At 40.3% G+C, this 25,464-nt stretch overlaps 2 protein-coding genes across 2 annotated transcripts in view; both read right to left on the bottom strand.

Moving 5' to 3' along the window:
- Positions 1 to 7,118: 7,118 nt before the first annotated feature.
- LOC112432760 (butyrophilin subfamily 1 member A1-like) lies at positions 7,119 to 21,523 on the bottom strand. Its single transcript, XM_076884344.1, has 5 exons — positions 21,403 to 21,523; positions 20,251 to 20,598; positions 14,710 to 14,976; positions 8,390 to 8,491; positions 7,119 to 8,000 (listed from the first exon to the last, which is right to left on the bottom strand). The coding sequence occupies exons 1-5, from the start codon at positions 21,476 to 21,478 to the stop codon at positions 7,990 to 7,992; spliced, it is 804 nt and encodes a 267-aa protein (XP_076740459.1). The 5' UTR covers positions 21,479 to 21,523; the 3' UTR covers positions 7,119 to 7,989.
- Positions 21,524 to 24,217: 2,694 nt separating this feature from the next.
- The window catches only part of LOC112430940 (butyrophilin-like protein 10), a 47,551-nt gene continuing 46,304 nt past the window's right edge, over positions 24,218 to 25,464 (bottom strand). Inside the window, exon 8 of the mRNA XM_076884346.1 lies at positions 24,218 to 25,206. The gene's annotated coding sequence lies outside the window, so the exon portion shown is untranslated. The remainder of the gene's footprint in view (positions 25,207 to 25,464) is intronic.

Here is a 25,464-nt window from a genome sequence, read left to right as displayed (position 1 = left end):
TCAGTCCACTCCTGGTCCTGCTGTGCTGGCAGATGATCAGACTGATTCTTCGCTGGTTTGAATGAAAAACACCAGGAGCTACATCCCATCCACCACCAAACATCAACCACATCTTTTTGACCCAGTGTTTTTGCGTTTGAGTTCACATTTTTATTAAATAGACCTTAAATACCTTTAGTTTGTTTTTCATGTGCTTTTGTTTTATTTCTTTTGTATGCTTATTTTTGTTATTTGTGGCTATTTTGGGATCTGTTCATTTTGCTGTGTAGTTTCTGGTCTTGGTTATAGTTTGGTGTTCCCTTCTCCTGGCCTCCTGTGTCCTCCCTGTTTCCATGTTAGGTGTCCTGTTGTTTTGCTTCTTGTTTGTATCTGCCTCGTTTGAACCATCTGGTCATAATGTCTTCCCTAGATGCCTTTGGTGACTGCAAATACTTTGTGATTTTATATTCCTTTTAAAAAAATTAATCCATCCATCCGTTCTTTTTCATTTATCCAAATCAAGGTTGCTGGAGCCTATCACAGCTGCCATATGGCGAGAGGCAGGGCACACCCAGAACAGGTCACCAGTCTAACACAGAGAGACAACCATTTGCACTCACATCCACACTCCAATTAACCTAACCTCACTAACTGCATGCCTCCACACAGAAAGGCTAGATGGTGTTATTTAAATTCAGCTCTCTGTAGATTGATAATTTTCATTTCCATCCAACTATGTAACATCCTTTTGTTGGTAACACATTACCCAGTTTGATTTGATTGAGATTTGATGTGCTTTTAAATTGTTCCTTTAAGTTTTTAAGCTGTACACTGGCTCCACTTCGACAGATGATGTGGTGTGCTTCAGATCATAAGTCATTTCTCTCCTTCATACTTTTCTCTTCCCATCATTCTGGTAAAAGTTTAGATGTTTTCAGAGAAGTATAACCTGCCCCTCTTCTCGAGTCTTCCCAAGTTGGTTACACGAAAGTTTGAAAACACACACAGAAAACAAAACAAAAAAAAAATAGTCACAACAGTTTGATATTGTATTCCGCGATCCTTGAGCTGTGTGAAAAATGATAATGTATTAGGACATGATGAATTAAAAGCATGAACATAATTTCCAATATCAAACATCAACAACAGTTGACTTACTGTGTGTATCCTGACAGTTTGCTTTAGCAAGAATAAAAAGATACAATGCAAAAACGTATTTAAAAAGGCAATTTCTTTTCCAACTGCAAAATACATTTATTTACAGCAGAACAGCTCAGGGTTATAGTTAATTACATTAAGTTAATGTATGTTTAGGGTTAAAGAATTAACTTGAGACAGTTGTTTGACAAACCTGCTGTTATCAGACAAATTTTCAAATGTTATTTAAATATTTACTGAAATATGAGTGCAGCTGGAAACACAAATCCATCCAGAGTATTAATTGTGTGGGCAAATCAAACATGCGGCGCTACCTGCTGTGTAAACGGAGCAGCTAAAAGTAGTTTTCTTTTTTAGTAACATGTTATGCACCAAGAGCAGGTGGAGCCATTTCTCTACTCTGTCCTATTAAACTGCTGCAGAAGAGGAAAACCCAGGACAATGACCTCAGATCTCTCATGGAATAAATACAACAGTAATTTAATATTTTAAACCTATTTCAGGTGACAGGATGACAGTTCATACATGTGTGGGATAAAGAAAAACATTGATGTGCTGCATCTGTTTTCATTCAAATAGAAAAAAGAAATTCCAAATGCCCAGTGTTGAAAAGATGGTGTTAGACGGTATTTGAAAGTATTTTTATCAAGTACTGAGGACTTTGAGATAAACATTTATACTTTTATTTTTTACACAGATATATGTGAAGTGATGATGATCAAAGTATTAGAAAAATGGCTGTGGTGACCGAACAGGAAATATTTCTTTTGCACAAATGCAGCAGAAACTACATCCCTCCATCCTTACTTTTAACCATGTGCTAATCCACAGAATTAAAAGCTGTTCTGAACTTTTAAACTGCTGAAAAAATCAAAAATAATCCAACATGTCCAAGCTGCTGTGCTCCAAAACTTAATTTGGTTCTCATAAAACAAACACATAAGCTACACACACACCGTACTTCACACCAAGGGCGTAGATTTGGTTTTGGCATTGGTGGGGACGGATGATTCAACCACCGAACCCTGCCCTGTTTCTTTTTTTTTTCCTTTTTATTTTTGCTTCTTGATAAAAAAAAAAAAAAAAAGGAGAAATATACTTGCCTACATATGCTATTCTACATGCTTTTAAACCATTTAAAATTACAATTCATAGTTTTATATGTGAATTATATAATGTTAAATTAGTATTAAACAAATGACTAGGTATTTTAGACTTTAGTTTACTTCAGCCATATTCCATATAAATCAGGTATCATACAAACATAAAAATAGCTTTAAGGACTGGTGGTTTTTGTCCATAATCTCAGCAACATTATGCAACATTTTAGGCACTACTGCCCCGATCAAATCAGTGAGCTGGGATGTTTTATTCTTTTTCTTTTTTTTGTCCCGTTTGGATCTTTAGCCATCAGAATTGTTGTCTTAAGGTCAAGAAAGATGCCAAGCGGATTTATTTTACCAAGTGGATCACCATGGCCTTGCCATATTGGTCCATTTGATTGACCTTTATTATAATTATGAATTTATTTGATTTTTGGTTGCTACAAACGGGACAGACATGACTGGGGGATAGGACAGGGGGAAAGAATGAAAGAAAGAGGGAGAGAAAGAAAACCAAAGGGGAGAAGAGACGGTGAGAAAGGGGGGAAGAAAGAAAAGGAAAAACAAACACAACACCTGGATCACCTGTATGGAGATAAGAAAAAACAGAAGAGAAAGCAAACAAAAAAAGCAACATAATAAAAACAGCACCATCACAATAAACTAGCTAGCAGTAGATAACAGTAGATACTAAATAATAAACGATATTGTGCAGCACGCAAGATAGACAGCGCACAATGTGCTTTGAGGCAGCAGCCAAGAAAGGTGTAGTCCGCGTCTGTGAATACCCATGTGTACACCTGTGTGCATACCTGTGTGGATTAGCATGCTTGTATTCCAAAGGTTTCTCCATGTAGCGATCTGCTAGGGAGTGTGGGGAGCCACAGCCCTGTCCACCAGGGTATGAAGCAGGTATGGAGGAGATCCAGGCCCCAGATATCCAGAGGCCCCAGAGTACAAGGACCCGAGGAGGACCACCATAAGGGGGGGGGGGGAACCTTGCCACCCTCCTGGGAAGAGCTGAGTAGAGCCCCAAACGAGAGGTCACCCAGCAGCTACGGAGCAGAGGCCAGAGGGGGTTGCAGTGGCGTGCCCGCGGGCTCTGCCGGCAGCCAGCTGTGCCAGAGAGGACTGAGCTTCAGGCCCAGAGGCCTGAGGACATCCCACCCCCCAGGGATGTTTTATTCTAAACATAAACTACTGTTACAGCAACAGACATGTACTACTGGTGCCCCACACAACAACTCAATGTTCACTATGTGAAGGAGGCAAACACATGCCTTCTCTCGTTAACTGAGATAAACTGCTGGCATATTTGCTTTACATCTATACTGTCCAGTCTCTCCTGGTGGACATGGCAACACGTTATTCATGGTTAGATACAATTTTAGACTGATGTGGGCCAAAGCCTCGCACATACTTGCCAACCTTGAGACATTCAAAAGGGCTGTTGGGGGTGGGGAGTGTATATATATATATATATATATATATATATATATAAAAACCTGGATCCCCCGTAGCCGGTTACCAAGATTACGTGAAGTACCCTCAGAAGGTCTGCTAGATGATGTTAATGCAGCACTACGGACAATACCTACAACCACGATTACCGACACTAACAAGCTGATCTACAATACGGCAGCAGTGATCAGTGAGATGCTTGGCTACAAGTTGAACAGCCACAAGGGGCAGTACCCTCCATGGAGAAGGAGGCTAGAGGGCAAGATCAAAGTAGCACGGAGGGAGGTTAGCCAACTAACGGAGTTGCAGAAAGGTGCGACAAAGAAGGTGCATAAGAAATACAGCAAACTGTCCATACCTGAGGCCTTGGAAACTGCCAAGCAAAGACTCACAGCCTTGGCCAGCCGCTTGAGGAGATACACCAGAGAGATAGAAGGCAGGAGAATAAACCAGCTGTTCTCCACAGAACCAGCAAAGGTGTACTCTCAGTGGCAAGGGAACAATAATAAGAGAACAGCACCACCAAGGCTGGAGACGGAGCAATACTGGAAGAGCATATGGGAGAAGGACGCAACCCATAACGGCAATGCTCAGTGGCTAGTGGATCTGAGGGCAGACCACAGCGACCTCCCTGAACAGGGTCCAGTAACCATCACAGTGGCAGATATCCAAGAAAGGGTCTCCAGTATGAAGAGTTGGACAGCACCAGGGCCCGACATGGTTCACGCCTACTGGCTAAAGAAGCTGACTGCACTCCACGAGCGTCTGGCAGCACAAATGAACCAGCTGCTAGTTAACGAGAGACACCCAGAATGGCTAACCGAAGGTCGGACGGTCCTGATCCCCAAGGACCCCAAGAAGGGACCGGTCCCCTCCAACTACCGACCAATAACCTGCCTCAGTACTACATGGAAGCTCCTGTCAGGCATCATATCGGCTAAGATGAACAGGCACATGGGTCAATACATGAGCGGGACACAGAAAGGAATTGGCAAGAATACCAGAGGCGCAAAACACCAGCTACTGGTAGACAGAACAGTCAGCCGAGACTGCAAGACCAGACTGACCAACCTGTGCACTGCCTGGATTGATTACAAGAAGGCCTATGACTCAATGCCCCACAGCTGGATACTGGAATGCCTAGAATTGTACAAGATCAATGGGACCCTAAGAGCCTTCATCAGGAACTCAATGGGGATGTGGCGTACAACACTAGAGGCCAACTCCAAGCCCATAGCACAAGTCATCATCAAGTGCGGGATCTACCAAGGAGATGCTCTGTCCCCACTGCTGTTCTGCATAGGCCTGAACCCCCTCAGTGAGATCATTAACAAGACTGGCTACGGATACAGACTACGGAACGGAGCAGTTGTCAGCCACCTCCTGTACATGGATGACATCAAGCTGTATGCCAAGAGTGAACGAGACATCGATTCACTGATCCACACTACCAGGCTATACAGCAATGACATTGGAATGTTGTTCGGACTGGAGAAGTGTAGTCGGATGGTAACAAAGAGAGGGAAGGTAGTCAGAACTGAGGGGATTGAACTACCAGAAGGCAACATTGCAGACATAGAGGACAGTTACAAATACCTGGGGATCCCGCAGGCAAATGGGAACCATGAAGAGGCCGCTAGAAAGGCTGCAACCACCAAGTACCTGCAGAGGGTCAGGCAAGTCCTGAGGAGTCAGCTGAATGGTAAGAACAAGATCCGGGCCATCAACACGTACGCCCTGCCCGTGATCAGGTACCCTGCTGGGGTAATAGGCTGGCCAAAGGAGGAGATAGAAGCCACTGACATAAAGACAAGAAAGCTCCTTACCATGCATGGAGGGTTTCACCCCAAGTCCAGCACCCTGAGGCTGTACGCTAAGCGGAAGGAAGGGGGCCGGGGACTGGTGAGTGTCAGCACCACAGTCCAGGATGAGACAAGGAACATCCAAGAATACATTGGGAAGATGGCCCCAACTGACCGAGTGCTCAGTGAATACCTCAGGCAGCAGAAACCCAAGAAAGAGGAGGGAGACGAGGAACCATCATGGAAGGACAGGCCCCTGCACGGTATGTACCACCGGCAGATAGAGGAGGTGGCTGATATCCAGAAATCCTACCAGTGGCTGGACAAAGCTGGACTGAAAGACAGCACAGAGGCACTAATCATGGCAGCACAAGAACAAGCTCTGAGTACAAGATCCATAGAGGCTGGGGTCTATCACACCAGGCAAGACCCCAGGTGCAGGCTGTGTAAAGATGCCCCAGAGACAATCCAGCACATAACAGCAGGGTGCAAGATGCTAGCAGGCAAGGCATACATGGAACGCCATAACCATAGTGTACAGGAACATCTGTGCCGAGTATAACCTGGAAGTCCCGAGGTCAAAATGGGAGATGCCCCCAAGGGTGGTGGAGAATGACCGAGCTAAGATCCTGTGGGACTTCCAGATACAGACGGACAAAATGGTGGTGGCTAACCAACCGGACATAGTGGTGGTAGACAAACAGAAGAAGACGGCCGTAGTGATCGATGTAGCGGTTCCGAATGACAGCAATATCAGGAAGAAGGAACACGAGAAGCTGGAGAAATACCAAGGGCTCAGAGAAGAGCTCGAGAGGATGTGGAGGGTGAAGGTAATGGTGGTCCCCGTGGTAATTGGAGCACTAGGTGCGGTGACTCCCAAGCTAGGCGAGTGGCTCCAGCAGATCCCGGGAATAACATCGGAGATCTCTGTCCAGAAGAGCGCAGTCCTGGGAACAGCTAAGATACTGCGCAGGCCCCTCAAGCTCCCAGGCCTCTGGTAGAGGACCCGAGCTTGAAGGATAAACCGCCCGCAGGGGCGTGCTGGGTGTTTTTTATTCATATATATATATATATATATATATATATATATATATATATATATATATATATATATATAAAATAAGTTACATGTCACCGTTATTACTGTCCGGCTGGAAACAGGCCAGGGGTGTCCACATTCAGACGCTGCATCTTCCTGAGGACCCGGTGTTGTGCCAAAAAGTGACTGTCTGCCAAAAACTGATTTCCGGTATTTACCAAAAACTGACTGCTTGTATTTAAACTGCTATAAATAACTTGTTGGTCTATAATATGTGAAACATATGTCAAATGTATCCCTCATGAATGATATCAAGTCATCTTGAGCAACAAACAATTTTCCTGTAATGAGGTAGAAGCTGCATTCAGTTTTTGGCAGTGACTTTTATGTATCCTTTATTTATGCAGTTAAAAAAAATATTGTTGACTTTAAAAATGTCTCTTTTAAGAGTAATCTGGCCTAGAGGACAGCTGAAATTGCAACAAATGCAACAATAGTTCTGTAAACATATTTTAAGTGGACAAAAGGGAGCTGATTGATTATAATGTAAGTACAATAACACATTTACAAAGATACTTGAGAAACAGGTGATTTTGTAATTTTATATATAACACCTTTGTAATACCTGTTCACCAAAGTCTATTTAGCAACATACGTAAAGATATTACACATAAGAAGCACACGGAAACATTGGAAATCACTTTTTGGCTCAGATATTTGAAGTTTACACAGCTACATTCTCGCCTGAAAATATGTTAAAAGTTTATTTTGCGACCCAGAAAGAGTAATAAGAGTAATATTAAAACTAAGTAGCTGCAGTAGTAGTAGCCATTGTTGGAAACCATATGGTTTTTCAATTTTGTTGTCCGGGTGAAAATTGGGAGAATGGTGGATCCGGGAGATTTTCGGGAGGGGCACTGAAATTTGGGATTCTCCCGGAAAAATCGGGAGGGTTGGCATGTATAGCCTAGCATAGCCTGTAACGTTATTATGACGGACACATTTTATGAGTGAACTTGACTTTAAGTGACTTACAGGTTTCTTTGAAAAACACTTTCTTATATCCAGGTTCTTCCTTTTTGCTGCCGTCCTCCTTTCCTCCTTGCAGCGCAGCCTTGCCGCTGCTAAAACTAAACAGAGCTCCCTGAAAGGCACAGCCAATCACATTGGCCATATTTGTCACATGACGTAGGACTCCAGTAGAGAACGTAATTTAACTCTTTCTGCACCGCTGGGCGAATGAGACACTGACAGATCGGTTTTTTTTTCCTTCTTTCTTTCGGTTTTGTTTTTCTTTACTCGAAAAGATCAAATTGTTGGTGGGGACAATTAAATAATCGCTGGATATTGGTGGGGACATGTCCCTTCCGTCCATGCCAAATCTACACCCTTGCTTCACACAGGTTCACTTTGATCAGCATTGAGTTTCCGTTCCTGGGCTGAGGGTTCAGAGGACTCCTGCAGATTGGAAAGCAAAACTGTGTTAAAAAGTCATAACTGAGCAGAAATGTAGTGCTGCGAATTTAAGTAGTGGCGTGCACGATGACACATGAGTATGTTTCAATTATACTTGCCAATATGGCAACATAACTACAGCGGGCAAATTCACCCAATGTTATTATGATTACATGACAAAACGCTAAACTGTCTTTATGAATAAATCATGATGTTTGCTGTTTAACCATCTTCATCAGCCTCTGCAGTGTTCCTCCTCTTTCCTCACAATAAGCGTTAGTTCATTTCAGTTTGTTTCATTAATATATTAAAAGAGAAAGTGAAAAAAGCAAGATTATAAACATGACAGTCACACAAAAATACGAGAATGTTCATAAATATATTAAACTTACCTCTTTTTTTCTTGATGTAACACCTGACAAGAACCACAACTACAACAACAACAGCAACACCAACAGCAACACCAGCTACAATCTTCCATCCAGTGTTTGGTTCTGGAACAGAAGAGAAAACATTTGTGTAACTCAGACTGTGACTGCATGTCAGGAACAAACAGCAGGTTTTCTTCCTGTTTCCTCCTGCTCGTCTCCACAGCTCACAGGCTGGTTCTGGTTCTGCTCTCAGCTGTAAAGATGATGTTGGAGTTTTGTCTTGTATGAAGGATGTTTGAATCTGTGCTGCTGCTCACAGACTCCTGCTTTCCTTTTACTGAGACTCACATCTGACAACATGTGTGAGTCTGTCTGTAATCGAGGTTTCCTCCACCCTGAGCTTCTTAGATACACACATCATTAAAGTGAATCTCTTCAGACAAATGATTGCAGAAAACAAGGAATACAAATCTGTCAGTGTAATGACCGCCTGCTGCACTGCCAACAAATGACTCTCTGCACTGGGGGAGAGTGTTAGGATATACTTTTTTATGTATTTTTTTATGTATGTTTTCTTTATGTATGTTTCTATGTTTTTTATGTATTTTATTCTTGTTTTTATTTTATATTTAATCTTCTGGCATCACCTACACAGAACCTGTCTGACAAAGCAGGGTTAAAGATCTCAAAAAGCACCATGTCATGCCACAATCTAAAGAAACCACTGAGAAACGATGTCACTGACATCTATCAGTCTCTCGAAAGGTTACAAAACAATGTATAAAACTTTGGGGCTCCAGCAAACCACAGTGAGATCCATTATACACACATGGAGAAAACCTGGAACACTGGTGACCATCCACTTCCTAGGAGTGGGTGGCCGACCAAAACTACTCCAAGAGTGCACTGATGACTCATCCAGAAGGTCACAGAAGAACCCTTAACATCTAAAGAATCACAGGCCTTAATATTTCCTCCTTACAGGGAAACTCCTACAAATACATACGGTACAAGGTCACTCCTGCCCATATCCTAAACATCCTTAAGAAAGATGCACCTGTGAGTATAACATACAGAACAAATCCTGTTAGATCAGCTAAAACCTAAACACAACTAATAATATAAAAGCTTAAATGAAGTATAAAAAATAATCTAGTAAAAATAAAACAAAACAGCTCAACAAAGTAAAACTTGCAAAGGAAATGAACCAAATAAAGCAGAAACAAAATAATATAATTAAAATTATCTGTAGTGAAATGTGTGGTCAAACAACACTTTGGATGACACTGATGACTTTTTAAAAACAGTTTCTTAACAATCGCTACTTGTCTTTGGTCTAATGAAGCAATGAAGAAATGCTATTGCAAAAGCCACTAAAAAGATTTGTGGCTATCATATGGTATAAAATATTTTCATTTAAAATCTGTATACTGTTGTGTTCAGTGTAAAAAGTAAAGCATTGCTTTCCTTCTTTATCCCTGAAAGAAAATAATTCATTCAACTTAAATTACTTCAGTTGGTTTAAGAAGCACTGTGACATGATTACCAGTTAAAATTATAAACCTGAAGCTGCTGTCACACTGAAACAAATCCCATTCTAATGCGGAAACACAGGAGATTTTTTAAGGTTTACCACAAAGCTGACAGCAAATTTGTAAACCAGGTCTCTCACCTGGAGACTGCTGGGAACACTGTGAGAATCATGTTCTTTGATTTCTCCAGTTCCTCTTCAACATCTACACTGCAGACTTCTCCCACAACTCCACCCAGTGTTTCCTGCGGAAGTTATCTGACAACTCAGCAATAGTCGGCCTCATCACTGATGGGGACGACAAGGAGTACAGAGGACTGACCCATGGTTTTGTGGACTGGTGCCAGCAGAACTACCTCCAGATCAACACTAGAAAAACCAAGGAGCTGGTGGTAAACACAAACATCCTCCACTGCAACCACTAAGCATCCAAGGCATGGACATTGAGGCTGTGGATAGCTACAGGTACCTTGGACTGGTAGACTGGACTGGACTCACAGTCCTACAAGCTTGACTGGTCATGACAATTTTGGTGTTGAAGTTTAAGTATGCACCGGCTCACTCCCGGTGGCTGCTTGTCGGGGCCTGGCGCCTGTGGCTCGGTTGGGCCCCTATAGGGGGTGGGGTGAGGCAATTTGAATCACCTGTGTTGAACCAAGGACACATCTAAAACCTGCAGGACACCGGCCCTCGAGACCTGGAGTTGCCCACCCCTTCTCTAGTAGATCATTACATGAAGGAACCTTTTAAATACAACCGCGCTCATGCCCACAGGTGTACACACGGGTGCTCACAGACACAAACTAAACCTTTCTTGGCTGCTACCTCAAAGCACACTGTGCGCTGTCGATCTTATCTGCTACAAAATAATATTCAATATGTAGTATTTACTGTTATATACACATGTATATGCGTGTACATATATATATATATATATACATATATGTACTTTTTGCCCCCCCTCCCACCTTTTTTTGTGTGCCCTTTATCACCGTTCCTCTTCCCAGCTGGTTTTCTTTCCCTCTCTCTCTTTCTTTCTCCCTTTCCCTTCCCCAGTCATGTCTGTCCTGTCTGTAACAACTGAAAATAAAATAAAATAAATAAACAATAAAAACAAAGGTCAATCAAATGGACCAATACGGCAAGGCTGGGATGGTCCACTTGGTATAGTAAATCCGTTGGGCATCTTTCTTGACAATAATTTTGATGGCAAAAGAACCAAACGGGACAGAGGAAAAAAAAAGAAAAGTTTAGGCTCTGGCTGCTGGGCTGGAGTCAACATACAATCATTTCTAACGACAATCTGGGTTCTCACTAACTTTATGTAAGCATGATGCAGATGGATTTGCAGATACTTACAAAATATGAATGTCACATTATCAGTAGTTTTTTTTCTTGCCTTTTAACTAGTTTCATTGTTCTTGATATTTAAACACAATAAAAACGAAGTAATATTTATATCACCACTCCTCAGAGGCTGACGAGCTCTACTACTGAAGTCGCTAGACCTGGGGTATTTAATTAAAATGTAAGAAATTCTAGGTAGAGAAAATTTTCTCAAACAAAACTCCAAAATATCATAAAGTTCCACATGGATTATAATTCACTGCAATCTATATTTGAAGTACCCTAACAGTTGTATCAGTGTTGACATACACTAAACAACTAGACAAATAAACAAAGTACAATCAAACAGTTTTTCAATAAAGTTTATTGTTAATTTCTTAACAAATTGGTGTTTCTCTGGTATTAAAATGATAATAAACATTCTTTTTTTTTCCATTTAAAAAAATAAGGTTTGCATTCAAAAACAAAAAAGTTTTGAAAAGTTGTTGGCAAATAACGTGCTTAATTTAAAATAATAATTAGATCTTCTACTTTTGGTCTTTTTCTTTAACTATATTTCACATGTAGCTCATCTCAGTTTTAACCTTTAACCTTCCATCTGTTTCCCAGACTTACTTTTTTGGTTTACACATGCTCTAAAACAGGATTGGATTTCCAAAGTGGCATCACACTGGTCTGTTTACATACATTGTAGATAAAAGCAGCACAGATTAAAATAACACTACTGTAAATACATGAAAGCTTGAGCAAAGCAAAACAGAAATGGCCTCTTAAAAGAATCCAGGCCTTCACCCCTGTGAGAATTTCTGAAATGTGCTGGACAAGACTTTATGGAGTAGGCTTGACTTCTTGATGCATGCTCAATCATCCAGGTAAGTAAATCCCAAAAAGTTGATTCTGTTCATCTGAAAGTAGCGTTTTCAGTGAGGGAAACATTTAGTCACTAATGGTAGATGGACTGATTCACATATAGTGCTTTTCTACTCTCCTGGAGTACTCAAAGCACTCTATACAACACGTCACATTCAGCAATACACACCCATTCACACACAAGCACTGTTATCTATACTTTCAGTGCTTTCTAACTGTCATTTATACACATTCATATCAGAGATATGAATGTGTATAAATGAGAACAAGTCGGTTAGTATCTTGCCCAAGGATATTTGGCATGCAAACTAGGAGAGCCAGGGATTGAATCGCCAACCTTCCAATCAGCAGCTGATCTGCTCTACCGCCTGAGCTAAAGCCACTAATCCAAGCGACTTCTTTATTCTCAGCTGACTGCAGGTTTCCTCAACTGTATAAATAGTAAATTCAGCCTCCAACATCAGCATGGGGGAGAGGAAGGCACTCACATCCCTTAGTAATGACAACAACATTATCATCCTTCCGGCAGACAAGGGTAGGTGCACAGATTTGCTAAACCAGAAAGACTGTCATGAGAAAATTTTGTCATTGCTCAGTGACAAAATACTTATGAGCCCCTGAAACGAGACCCAGGAAGTGGCTACAGGAAGGATAGACTGTCTGAAGCAGTTAGAACAAGACAAGGCTATTGGCCGGACCTCATATCACAGGCTATACCCAGGGGAATCTACACCAAGTCTGTATGGTTTACCGAAAATACATAAACAGGGTGCACCTTTAAGACCGATTGTCTGCATGATCAACTCTGTCACCTATAACATCTCCAAGTTTCTGGCTTCAATCCTCAACCCGCTGGTGGGCAGCTCTGAACACCACATCCAGAACACTTTGGATTTTGTTGAGAAGGTGAGAGATGTCATCATGGAGGCAGATGAAACCATGGTCTCGTACGACGTTACATCTCTCTTCACTTGCATCCCAGTCACAGAAGTGTTGGAGGTAGTCCGTAAGAGATTACAGGATGACACCAACCTCAGCAACAGGACCACTTTCAGCATCAACCAAGTGTGTTCACTTTTGGAACTGTGTCTTCATTCCACCTACTTCACATACAAGGGTCAGTTCCACAGGCAGAAACGTGGGTGTGCCATGGGCTTCCCAGTTTCCCCCATCGTGGCCAGTTTGTACATGGAAGAAGTGAAAAAGAGGGTTTCGCTATCCTATCCTGGAACACCACCAAGCCATTGGTTCAGGTATTTGGATGACACCTGGGTGAAAATTAAATCTCAGGACATACCACAATTCATGGATCACATTAACTCGGTGGACCGACACATCAAATTCACCAGGAAGGATATGAACAGTGGCAGGTTAGCCTTCTTAGACTGTGAGATTTCCATCAGTAATGGGGGACATCTAAAAGCTGACGTGAACCGTAAACCTACGTATACGGATCAGTATTTAAGGTTTGACTCTCATCATCCACTGGAGCACAAACTGGGTGTCATCAGGACGCTACAACACAGAGCGAACACCATCCCCACAGACACAGCGGCCAAGGAGGCAGAAGAACAGCACATCAAGAAGGCCCTGAGTAGATGTGGTTATACCAGCTGGACTTTTGTCAAAGCTGGGAAGGCACCTAAAGAAAGCTGCAGATGATCCAGGACAGAAGGACAACCGCTGCCTAAGAGAAAACCTGTAGTGATCCCAGATGTGTCAGGAGTATCGGAGCAGTTGAGACACATTTTTCCTAAACACCGTGTCTCTGTGGCTTTTAAACCCCAAAGCACGCTGAGCAAAAATTAGTCCACCCCAAGGATCGGGTCCCCTGACACAAACAGAGTAACATAGTGTACGCTGTTAAGTGCAGGAGGATTGCCAGGATTTATACATCGGGGGAACCAAACAACCTCTGGCGAAGCGGATGGCACAACACAGAAGAGCTACTTCATCAGGCCAGGACTCTGCAGTCTATTCACACCTACAGGCCAGTGGACACTCTTTCAATGATGAGGATGTACACATCCTGGACAGGGAGGAACGCTGGTTTGAGCGCGGAGTCAAGGAGGCCATTTAACGTGAAAAGGGAAAGACCATCTCTGAATCGAGGAGGGGGCCTAAGGGTACATCTGTCACCATCTTACAATGCTGTGATTGCAGCCATTCCCCAACTCTCTGTGAATGGGACTCATGAGAATTTGCATATTAATGATCAAGGAACTGACTTCACAGCCCATTGTTCCTTCAGTGGACTAGATTCAGTCATTGTCCAAATGTACTGTTTATAAGATTGGGGAAACCTGCATCAGCTGAGACTGAAGACGTCACCTGGATGAGTGACGAAACATTTCTCCCACTGAAAAAACTACGTCCAGATGAACAGAATCAACTTTTGGGGAGTAGACTTGACTCTTCCATCATCAAGACATGATTATGGCAAAAGATTAAGCAAACTCTGGATGGCTTTAAAAGCAGTGACATTGCATCAGCTCATCAAAATGCCATCATCGAAGCTAATGGTGCTCCTCTCTTCACTTTTGTTAATATATTTTCTAAATATAGAATATTAGAAGAATAATATATCCCTTACCTTCATGCACACAGATCTCTGAAGAAATCCGATGCCAGATGTCCATCTGTGTGGTTACACAGCGATAGCAGTCAGGCTTAGGGGAAGTACTTTGGATGATGACGTAGAAGAGACCATTTTCTTTTTGGTCCTTTAGCGTCTTAGAAGGAAGAGTTTTGTTATCACTGTCCCACCACTGAACTGTAGGTTCAAAATAAGCACCTGGAACTTCACATTGCAGCTGCCCTTTATTTTTAAGTATTGTGACATATGGCTTTGGAGAAGCACCTGTGAACACATCACAGACAACAAACATACAATGTTAGCAATCTAAGACTATGAAATTGTAATATTAAGGATCTTGACACGACTGTTGTGTGGGGCACTACATAAATAGAATAAAATTGAATACTCAAATGTTTCAAAGCATACAAGTGGATTACAATGTGTTTAAGAGCAAAGAAAAGAACAGTAAAAACTTAATAATAACTCCAGCATGATTTAAGATCACTGTACAGTTTTTACTACAAACAAGAGTTGTAATTTATGAGTTTGGAAAAAATCTTCCAGAGAAAGAAAAAACTGCTGTTAGAGCAGCTAGTTTACATAACCACCAGCAAAAACAACATAAACAATACAAAAAACAAACAAACACTAAAATCTAAATAATGAACAAATATAGCTACAGCTATTGTAAAAACAAAATTTACCCTTTGTCAGTTGTGAGGTTATGCATATCAGGACATAATAAAAAATAATCTGGTCCACACAGGTTCTAAAATTATTAAAATAAAATAATCAGATTAACAATAACGTGACATGTTACATAGTAAACCCTTACTGCTTCTACAAGAACTTAGACGGTAGGTAGCAGCCAGTTGCTGATAATCAGTTGCATTTGATTAATTGATCATCGCTAAGTGTGAGGTCCTCTATAATACCAGAAGTTTTGGCTATTTGCAGCTCTGGAGTTGATGTGTGTTAACACGTGTCAAGGGGGAAAGACGGCAGTAATAATCTTAGAGGAGAAACTGTTGCTCACATCAATCTAGGAAGGGTTAAAGGGCATTACAAGCAGTTTGAAATCTATCATTTTTAAAATGGAAAACATTCAAGTGTTACAGGCCTTCGATGGGGTCTGTTTTTAAACTGTTTTTTTTAACAGAAAAGCAGAGACAGGAGACATCAGTTACGTTCGGTCTGCAGGCTCTTCCTCGTCTGGTTTATTAACAGAATTAAACAGTTACTTTTCTTTTCATTTAGACACACCCATTTCCCTTTTAACAACAAAAACACATTCAATCAGGTCCATAGCTCAAACCCTTTTGGTTACCTCGCTTTCTCGCAAGAATAAATTTATAAAATAATCATTGTATATGAGTGTCCTTATTTACAATAAATCTGTAACCATATTCTACTGCTGTTCAGCATCAAAACCATTTCTGTGCAGCTCCACTAACACTGCAATTAACCCGCTTATATACCATTATACATTCCTTATACTTTAACAGATTCAAACAACATATTACATTTGTAACCAATAAACAAAAATATTCTTCCATTGCTCACAAACAGTTCACAATCATCCACAAACAGTATACATCAGACTATTTACATTTGACACATAAGAACTGGGTAGGTCCTATTCAACTGTAACTTCCAATAATGTCAGGATAAAAGAAGCGTCTTAAGAGCTGCGTTTGTCACAAAATAAAACAGGTAATAAGACCAGCTGCCTATTTAAGCTAACAGTGGAATCGCGGCTTCCATTACAAATGGCGGTATAGTTAGCTTTCTCTCAATCTGTGAAAACACACTCTCTCACAACATTCGTGAACTTTAAACTTGGACAGAAAAGGGTTTCTTGCCTTTGTATGTGCATTGCAGTGAGCAAACTTGAACTATTAACCTGTTTTGTTTTTTATTAACAGAAAAGCAGAGACAGAAGACATCAGTTGCGTTCGGTCTGCAGACTCTTCCTCGTCTGAGGCAGAGAAGTGTTGCAACGGCCTATCGCACTCACCCTTGTGGCAAAGCCACGCAATTACATTCTCCATAACTCTAAATGAAAAGTGCAATACCACCATAAAATCAGATCTTTTACATCAAAAACTGTGACCATACACTTGTGGGCGTCACACAAGCCAGATGTCAATCTTTCCAGAGGTGGACATCCCAGAAAATTCATCCCAAGTATCCGCTTATCCTTTTTCAGGATCGCAGGGGGCGCTGGAGCCTATTCCAGCTGTCATAGGGCAAGAGGCAGGGTACACCCTGGACAGGTCACCAGTCTGTCGCAGGGCCAGCACACAGGGACAGACAACCATTCGCACTCACATCTATGGGCAATTTGGATTAACCAAGTAACCTATCCCCACAAGATGGGAGGAGGAAGCCAGAGTACCCGGAGGGAACCCACACAAACTCCACACAGAAAGACCCCGGCCTGATGGTGGAATTGAACTCAGGACCTTCTTGCTGTGCGGCAACAGTGCTAACCACCGTGCCACCGTGCTGCCCATCCCAAGTTCATGCAAAGTATAATTAGAAAAAGACTGAACAAGTATGGCTTGTTCGTAAGAACTGCTAGAAGAAAGTCTGTTTTCTCATTGTATGGCAGCACGGCTTAGGTTTGCAAAGCTATATAAACCAAAATACTTCTGCAACAATGTCCTGTGGACAGATGACACCAAAGTGGAGATGTTTGATAATAATTCACAGCACCACATTTGGGGAAAGCCAAAGACAGCATATCAGCTGTCCAATACTTGTTTTTCTTTGACAAAAAACTGATTTCACCTCCTAAAATTTTTATTTGCAAGCAGTATTTTCATTAGAGAAAGCTACACATGGAGTTTAAACAACAAAAAAGTAAGTCTTTTTAAAAAAAATTATTATTATGTATTTGTCCTATACAATCACCACTGTAGCTGGGATTAGATTAGGTAAGAAAATAGAATTCATTTAAATGCGATCTGACATTCCGTGGTAAGATTTTCTATACTGTACATTTAAGACCTCTCAGTCAAGACTGAGCAGAAGAACATCACATCAAGAAGGCCCTGAGTAAATTTGGTTATCCCAGCTAGACATTTGTCAAAGCTGGGAAGGCGCCTAAAGAAAGCTCCAGCCGATCCAGGAAAGAAGTAGCCTACAGCTGCTGCCTAAGCGAAAACCTGTTGTGAGCTGAGACGCATTTCTTCTAAACACCGTGTCTCTGTGGCTTTCAAACTCCAAAACACACTGCGCAAAAATTTGTCCCCCCGACACAAACAGAGTAACATAAAGAAATGCCAACAAACTTCAATGAACTGAACCAACATTCTAAAATTCCTGCAATGATGTGAGATTAAACTCATAGAGAAAATAAATTCAGGTTACAGTTGCCAAACGTGGTTTTTCACAAGCTGCTTCTGCTTTTTGTCTTGTGTGTTACTGTTGTTCATCTCAGTTTGTATTTACTTATCTTGAAGATCTGCTAAGGACCAGAGGCTTGTTTTTAATTATTTCCTAAACCACAGCACTTATAATTAACTGTCTACTTTTTAACATGACTGTCTATATCGGATACGTTCACATATACAGAGAGAAGAATGTAAACGAATGAGAGGAGAATGTAAATCGGGGACATCGTCACAAACAAGACTCACCGGTGACATTTCGGACCTTTAACCTTTTGAAACGCAGAGGTTGTATGCGACCCATGTTTGCATTTAAAAATTAATAAACAAAAATACTGTATATTTTCATGTTGATCGGAAACATCGACACTGGCATATTAAACGTCATTTAAAAGCTCAGCTGTTCATTTTTCAACAGATTCGTGAATCTCGAAAAATAATTTACGACGCTTAAAGTTGTAAGGTCTTAATTTACGACAATAAGCAGTTGAGTAACTTTACTGATAGCCTACCGCGGCCCTTTTAAGAGTTCTGCATTTGTCCAAAACAGACTTTTAAAGTCATACGGGAGATCCTTTTAAAGAACAACACTCCACCGATTAACTTCAAATCATGTAAAATGAACCGGGACTAAAAATGACCTGGGGAAAAATAAATGTATTCTCTTTTTAGGTTTTAAACGGTCTAGCGCAAACTTTTAAACAGCAAAGTTAAAGACAATTTAAAAATACTGACAAAGAATTGAACCAACCCTGTTGGTATCTCTGACATCTGGAAACACCCACGAACTAAATGAACTAATCTGCACTTTCTCCGACTGAAAGTGACGCACTCACGGGACCGTTAATTCATTCAGCCAATCAGAGAAGAGCGGTCTTTAAGGTCGTCACATTGGTGCTGATTGACAGCTACTGTCATCCAATAGAAAGTCACCGTAATGAAATCACTCTTAGTTTGATGTCGGGAAAATCACCTGTCTGACCATATATGGAAGTTATTTTACTTAGTCTCGCTGTTAAAATGGAACAAAAATATAATAGAAAACTATTTTTATCCGTCGAAAAAGACCTAAATAAATGAAAATTAATGTTTAAATCTTCATTTTAATTATTAAGAGCATAATTTTTCAGTTGATTTTAGCATTAAGGAATATTTGAAAACCCAATTAATTCTTCTTTTTGTTAACTTTGGAGGGTTTTGTATGGTGTTTTGAAGTAATTAGGTATCAGTTCTCTGCTTTGCACTTTGAATTAATATCTGAAATATCTTTTAGCCACTTCAATATATAGGCATGGAATTTGGCTCATTTACAGTAGACAAATTAAAGAAGATATCCTGTAAATTTCAGCCTCCTAGCCCTTATAATGACTGATTAACTGCATTTAATATATTAAGTAAAAGCTTAAAATGAACAAGGCTTCAGTCATTTCCTGTATAATCCTCAAACAAATCATCTGTGTTAGAGCTAAAGGTTAAACTGACAGATGACATTAAATATCAAAGGTTTTACTTCACAGTGATGAAATAGGCAGGTCTCAGCTATTTATGGTTTAGAAATTACTAAAACGATTATTCTGGTAGTTACAGACATGCAGAAGTGCACATGACTGTGAGAGGCTCTAACAAGTTAATACAGGCTCTGAAAGGAAAAAGAAACACACATGTTAGAGGTGACTGTGGTCTCATCAATTTGGCAGTCAAATTAAACTGAAGAAAAGAAATCCAGAGGTGTTATCCTGCTATATTAGATTTTTCTCCTAAAAAAAAGAACTAAAAAAAAAGAAGGTACAATCACACATTTCACATATCCTGATACATTTAAACAAGAGGCAGGTTTTGATTGTGGATGTGTTATAATCACGCAGTCAGAAAACAATTTGAACAGCTGTGTCTATCATATATAATTAAAAATGAACATTTATTTATTAAGTGTTTATAGCTGCATTCACACAGAATTATTTTGTTTACTGAAAACAATGGAAACTTCAGATCCTTGGTAAGTGGACAGGTGCAGGACCAGCATGCACATGGGAAGGTCTCAGGTTTGTTCACCAAATATTGCAAATATTACTACAGGTGTGCTGTAGGGTTGAGGCCCTGCCAGATGTGCATGCTGACTGTTTCATCTGTAAATAATCAGCTGAGTTGTAACAGCACTCACCAACAACAAGCTCAATGCGGAAGATTTTTCTTTCTGGCTGCAGGTCTGGAAAAATACAGGTATATAGTCCACTGTCCTCCAGCCGAGTTTTATTTATTCTTATTGAGGCGTTGCCATTCCTTAGTTCTTTTGAAAAATGTGAGACTCGACCTTTAAACTGCTCATCTTGACCGTGGAGGCCATTATTGTAATAGCTGCCGTTATCATACAGGAACACCTCCTTTTGAAGAAGTGTTCCTTTCTTCTTCCAGTCAAACTTCATTGACTCAATGTTCACGCTGGAGACGAATAAACAGGGTAAAATGACATCATCATCTTCCTGCACAGTTATGTTGGTATCAGGTGACCCTGAAAAACAGTACATGAATTAAACCATGTGTTCACACACAGAGTGATGAGGATCGAAAGAAAGTCAAATATCAGTCACGGACATTCGAGCAGAAGGAAGGTGGCTTAAAGCAGAGTTGTAGAAACTTTGCCATGCTACATTTCAGAAGCTAAAAAAAAAGGTAATTCTTGGTTTGTATCCATTATGAACATAACAAAAGCATTAAGTTTAATTTCAGAAAAAATCTTTCAGGAAAAAAAATCACAAAAATACCATTTGCAATTGCAAAGCTTTTTTGTTTTTGTTTTGTTTGTTTGTTTGTTTTTACCGCAAAAATCACATTTGTTCAGTTAAGTTCCCCTTCATATTTTCCTGTTGTCATCACAGTTCCACCTACAGCCCCACAGAGTGAGAGTGACTGGTTTAAATGGAGGCTGAAGGAGCTGAAGCGCTTGTTTCAGACAGAGTGAACCCAGAGGCTGCACCAAGACCCAGCCTGAGATAACAAACAAAACAGGAAGCAGCGCACTGACGCCACACATACACCTTATAACATATTCAAAGGAAATAATGAGTATCTCGAAAAACTGATCACCAACAGAGACAAAAGTTTCGTTTCATTGTTGAAGATGCTGCACATTAATCTGTCGTCTTATTATTTCACTCTAAAACGCGGCTACGTTAAAAGCTGATGTCACGGGTGTAGATGCCGCAGTAATCCACCCACTACAGCAGCAGCCTGAGCAGCGTAAAAGCTCCATCCGCTCCTGTGAAACGTGACAGCGCCTGCACACATGATCAGTCTAAATCAGTGAGTTTCTTACCGGATTCAGCAGCAAACGTCCGTCCGGACAAAGTCAGGAAACAGAAGCTCAGAATCAGAAGTGGTGGAAGCTCCATGTCTGCAGAAACCCTCTGAGGATCAAACGTTACAGCATCTTTTAAAAAAAGGAGCTCGGAGCCACTCCTCCCAGCGCAATGACGCGCTCCAAAACACGTTTCTATTCTCCTAAAGTAGTAAAGCATAATTACACTTCCGGTGCAACATTAGACTGAACTTGTTTAATAACAGGTACACAGAAACGCTGACAGGTGAGAGATTAATGAGCAGACATGACAGATTATTGTAAAAATGTTTGGCAAAAGCTGAGGTAAATGGAAGGGACCCCTCTTACCCCCAGACTTTAAAGTCAAAGAGTTATTTTTTTTGTTTGTTTCTTTTTGACACTAGCATCTTTAAAAGACTAAAAAAGCGATGTCACAGTCTCTCTTCGCATTCCCTCACAGCCTCATCTGACCTGAAGTAATGAGGAAAAACCTTTATGAAAATTGCTTCTATAAAAGTCAAACAGAGGAACGATACTACAACCCAGGCTATGAAGTCATTAAACAAAAAAAAAAAAAGATTTCAGCTCCACTCTCACTTTCACTTTAAACGACAGACTTCCTGTCAGGCAATTAGATTTCACAACAAGCTGGCCGTCATCCAGAAGGCCAGACTTCCAAGAACTGACAGTCTTTGGAATAATGACGTATGTCAGGAGCTGTACTGATCTATGCACTCACAGCATATTATCTTCATGATGCAGCATCTCTGTTATCAAGGAAACTGTAGGCATTCATGAGAACTGATAAAACTGACAGGAAGAAGCAAGATTTCGTAGTTCTTTTTCTTTTTGCACCACTAATCATTTTCACTTTTCTTGTGAACAACATGAACAAAAATGTGGAACAAGATAATTATTCTACCTTTATATTCATCTGTATTCATCGGATGATTCTCTTTTTTTCCTGTCCTGTTATTAATGCATGGTTAAAACTGATGGCCTGATTAAAATGAAAAACAAAAGGTTGTAGGCAATGAACTTGTATAATGGCAATATTCTTACAATGGCTTTGTATATAAAAGTATACCAATGCTTCATCCTTCGATTATTGAGTGAAGTAAATCCAGCAAGGGCATACAAAGTGCAATGATGAGTCTTGAAGTGTGAGCCTGGTAATACCTTAGGGCAGCATAGTAAATGGGGCCTACTTTAACTACGGTAGTGGGAAAGGCAAATCAATAGACAGCATGACCATAATTGACTTTCGGACCTCTACAGAATGAATTAGTTTAACTAATGAATATTTGGAAACATACAACCAAGAATACAGCACTTACTTGTTGTTCCTAGAGTATTTAAAAGTAGAATGGGAGGCAGAGCCTTCAGTTTTCAGGCCCCTCTTCTGTGGAACCAGCTTCCAGTTTGGATTCAGGAGACAGACACTATCTCTACTTTCAAGATTAGGCTTCAAACTTTCCTTTTTGCTAAAGCATATAGTTAGGGCTGGACCAGGTGACCCTGAATCCTCCCTTAGTTATGCTGCAATAGACGTAGGCTGCCGGGGGATTCCCATGATGCACTGACTGTTTCTTTTTCAGTCACCTTTTTTAATTTTTATACGCCTTTTATTTTTACACCATTTTATTTATTCATATATACAAATCAGTAATAACAGTGTTTGGCTGACATTCACACCTTGCAGCAGTGCCCAATCCTATTTCATCAGGTATGAAGGAAAGAGAAGCAGCTTAATCTCCTTTCAGACTAAAATCTAAAGGATACAGAGCTGTTGAAACATCGACAGTTTAGTAATTAAAAAGAAGACCTGACCTATACTCTTAAGATGGAGACAGTGATTACAGTAAAGTGGAGAAGGTGTGCTGAACAAATGAGAGCCCGAAAGGCAGACTGAGCAAAGTCAGAGTGGGAAGACTACGTGGGAAACTAAATTCATTATGTCATAAAGAATAAACCCGAACTGAGCACTCGGCAGAGTGATTACAGATGTTCCTACTGAACTTATGCTTTGTTTCAGATAGCTCCCAGATTATGAGAAATGTCACACTAATAATTCTGCCACAGGACTATTTATCAGAAAGATGAAGTGCAATTCTTTCTCAAATCTGAGATCCTAACTAGACTTTAGAGACAGGTGAAGAAATGGAAAACTGGAAGAAGGCGGAACAAACAATTTCACCTCGGACTTCCATCCTAAAGCATTCACAGCAGATATCAGCAGGTTTACAGTCTGATATAATAAATGTTTTTTGTTCCCTGTGGTCAGCTTCTCACTTCATACCAACTGTATGCTGGGTGTATTTGTTTTTAAACAACTTTTATTGTTTACAATTAAGAAGGAAGTGAAGTGGAAGGATGGGTTTGACAGGTGTCCCAGCAAAGTTGGCTGAAGCTGTCTGCTCCTTCTCACCTCCACTAACTGAAGTAACTGAACTGTTTGTACTGTTGGTGCCTTTTGGAAAATTTAATCCAACCATCTTACACTTATTATCACCTGTTGTGTGGAACAGACCGTCCAGCCTTTCGTGGCTTTATAGTTTCTGAAATCAATGAGAAGCCAGACAATGAAAGTAAAATAAAAGTACATAAAATGTTATTTAATTAGCACATTTAAAGATAAAGTATTTAGCAACAAAATGCTAGAATATAAAAAAAGTTAACTAAAAGCACACATGATACATGACACAGCCAGCAGGCCTTGATCACATGCCCTCAGGGACCTGCTGTGGACATCCAGATGTAAAGGTTCAGTTATGTATGCTGGTGTTCGTCCATGCAGAGTTCTAGAAATCAAAATCAGAATTTTCAATTTGACTCTGAATTTAATGGGAAGCTAGTGCAGCTGAGTCAGCAACTCTGCAACGTGAGTGTAGTTAGTCAGAAGCCTCGCAGAAGCATTATTAGTTTAGAGAAGTAAAAAAAGAATTATGGCAATCCAGACATAAATAATAAACACAAGAGTGAACCAGTTTGTCTTTGAATTATTGTATTTGAAATAAACTTTGAAATGTAAAAGGTTACTTTGAGAGTCCTGATTAAGCAACTGTAGCATATTTAGCAAATGCAGCAATAGGACCAAGAGTTTCCATTACTTTAGACATAAATTTGTCAGGGGCACAAACAGGGACTTATGTAAATTAGAAACATGTTGGAGACATGAGACATAATAAAAAACATATACAGTTTCATCTGGATAGCAGCGACAACAAATATCATTAAAAGTGCTTAAGATATGCTGAAGAGGGCAGGATTGTTTCAGGTGAGTTCTGGTTTCCACAGGAGAGGAGAGGATCCAGCTGTGTGACCTGTGGAGCTGTCACAGGGTGAGAGGCAGGGTACACGCCAACACATGAAGACATTACTGAGATGTTCACCCACAGAGACTCGGAAGACTCTGGAAGATTTTTATCTTTCAGCAAGAAGCCTCAAAAAAACATCTTAAGGCTTCATCTGCCCATCTCTAATGTCACACTAAAAGGTTCTGTAAGATGAACAACGCAAACTTCTGTAAGATTCTGTTGTTTTTATATTTCACTCATTTACTGTATTTACAATTTTGTTGATAACACAAATTCTATCAAAAGTGAAAAAAAAAAACCCATTCTATCTGTGATAAACAATTACTATGTGTAATGTTAATAACGATGTGAACATGGAGTGTTGTAGGTCAGTGGTTCCTAACCTGTCGTGGATCTGATGTTTTTGACTACTGTGGATTCTTAGGTTGCCTTTCATGTTCTCTTTTAGTGCTTTCATTAATTACACTGGTGTCCAATTCCAGGCCTTTAAATCACAGACAAACAGTATCCCACATTCTATTTTTAGTTCACAAACACTTCTTATAATGACTGACTACTCAGGACATTTTGGAGATATTAGCTCTTTATACAGTCCCTTATTTTGTTCTTCTTTTTTTTTTGCTCTTGTACTTCCCATGTGTGGGACTAATAAAGGTTTATCTTATCTTATCAGTAAATGATCGAATTAAGGTTTAAATGATGGAAATGTGACTGTGTACTGAATATATTAACATGAGGTAAG

This window comes from Maylandia zebra, linkage group LG5 (genome assembly GCF_041146795.1).
Source record: "Maylandia zebra isolate NMK-2024a linkage group LG5, Mzebra_GT3a, whole genome shotgun sequence".
NCBI lineage: Eukaryota > Metazoa > Chordata > Actinopteri > Cichliformes > Cichlidae > Maylandia > Maylandia zebra.
The sequence above is the reverse complement of the archived record's forward strand: the minus strand, read 5'-3'. Positions and strand labels throughout refer to the sequence as shown.

Excerpts from the sequence above, each read along its gene's own strand:
- LOC112432760 (XM_076884344.1), bottom strand. The coding sequence starts at position 21,478 with ATGGAGCTTCCACCACTTCTGATTCTGAGCTTCTGTTTCCTGACTTTG. Across the intron at positions 20,599-21,402 it reads GACGTTTGCTGCTGAATCCG|GGTCACCTGATACCAACATA; the intron begins GTAAGAAACTCA and ends ACTGTTTTTCAG. Across the intron at positions 8,492-14,709 it reads AGAGATCTGTGTGCATGAAG|AACCAAACACTGGATGGAAG; the intron begins GTAAGGGATATA and ends CTTCTGTTCCAG.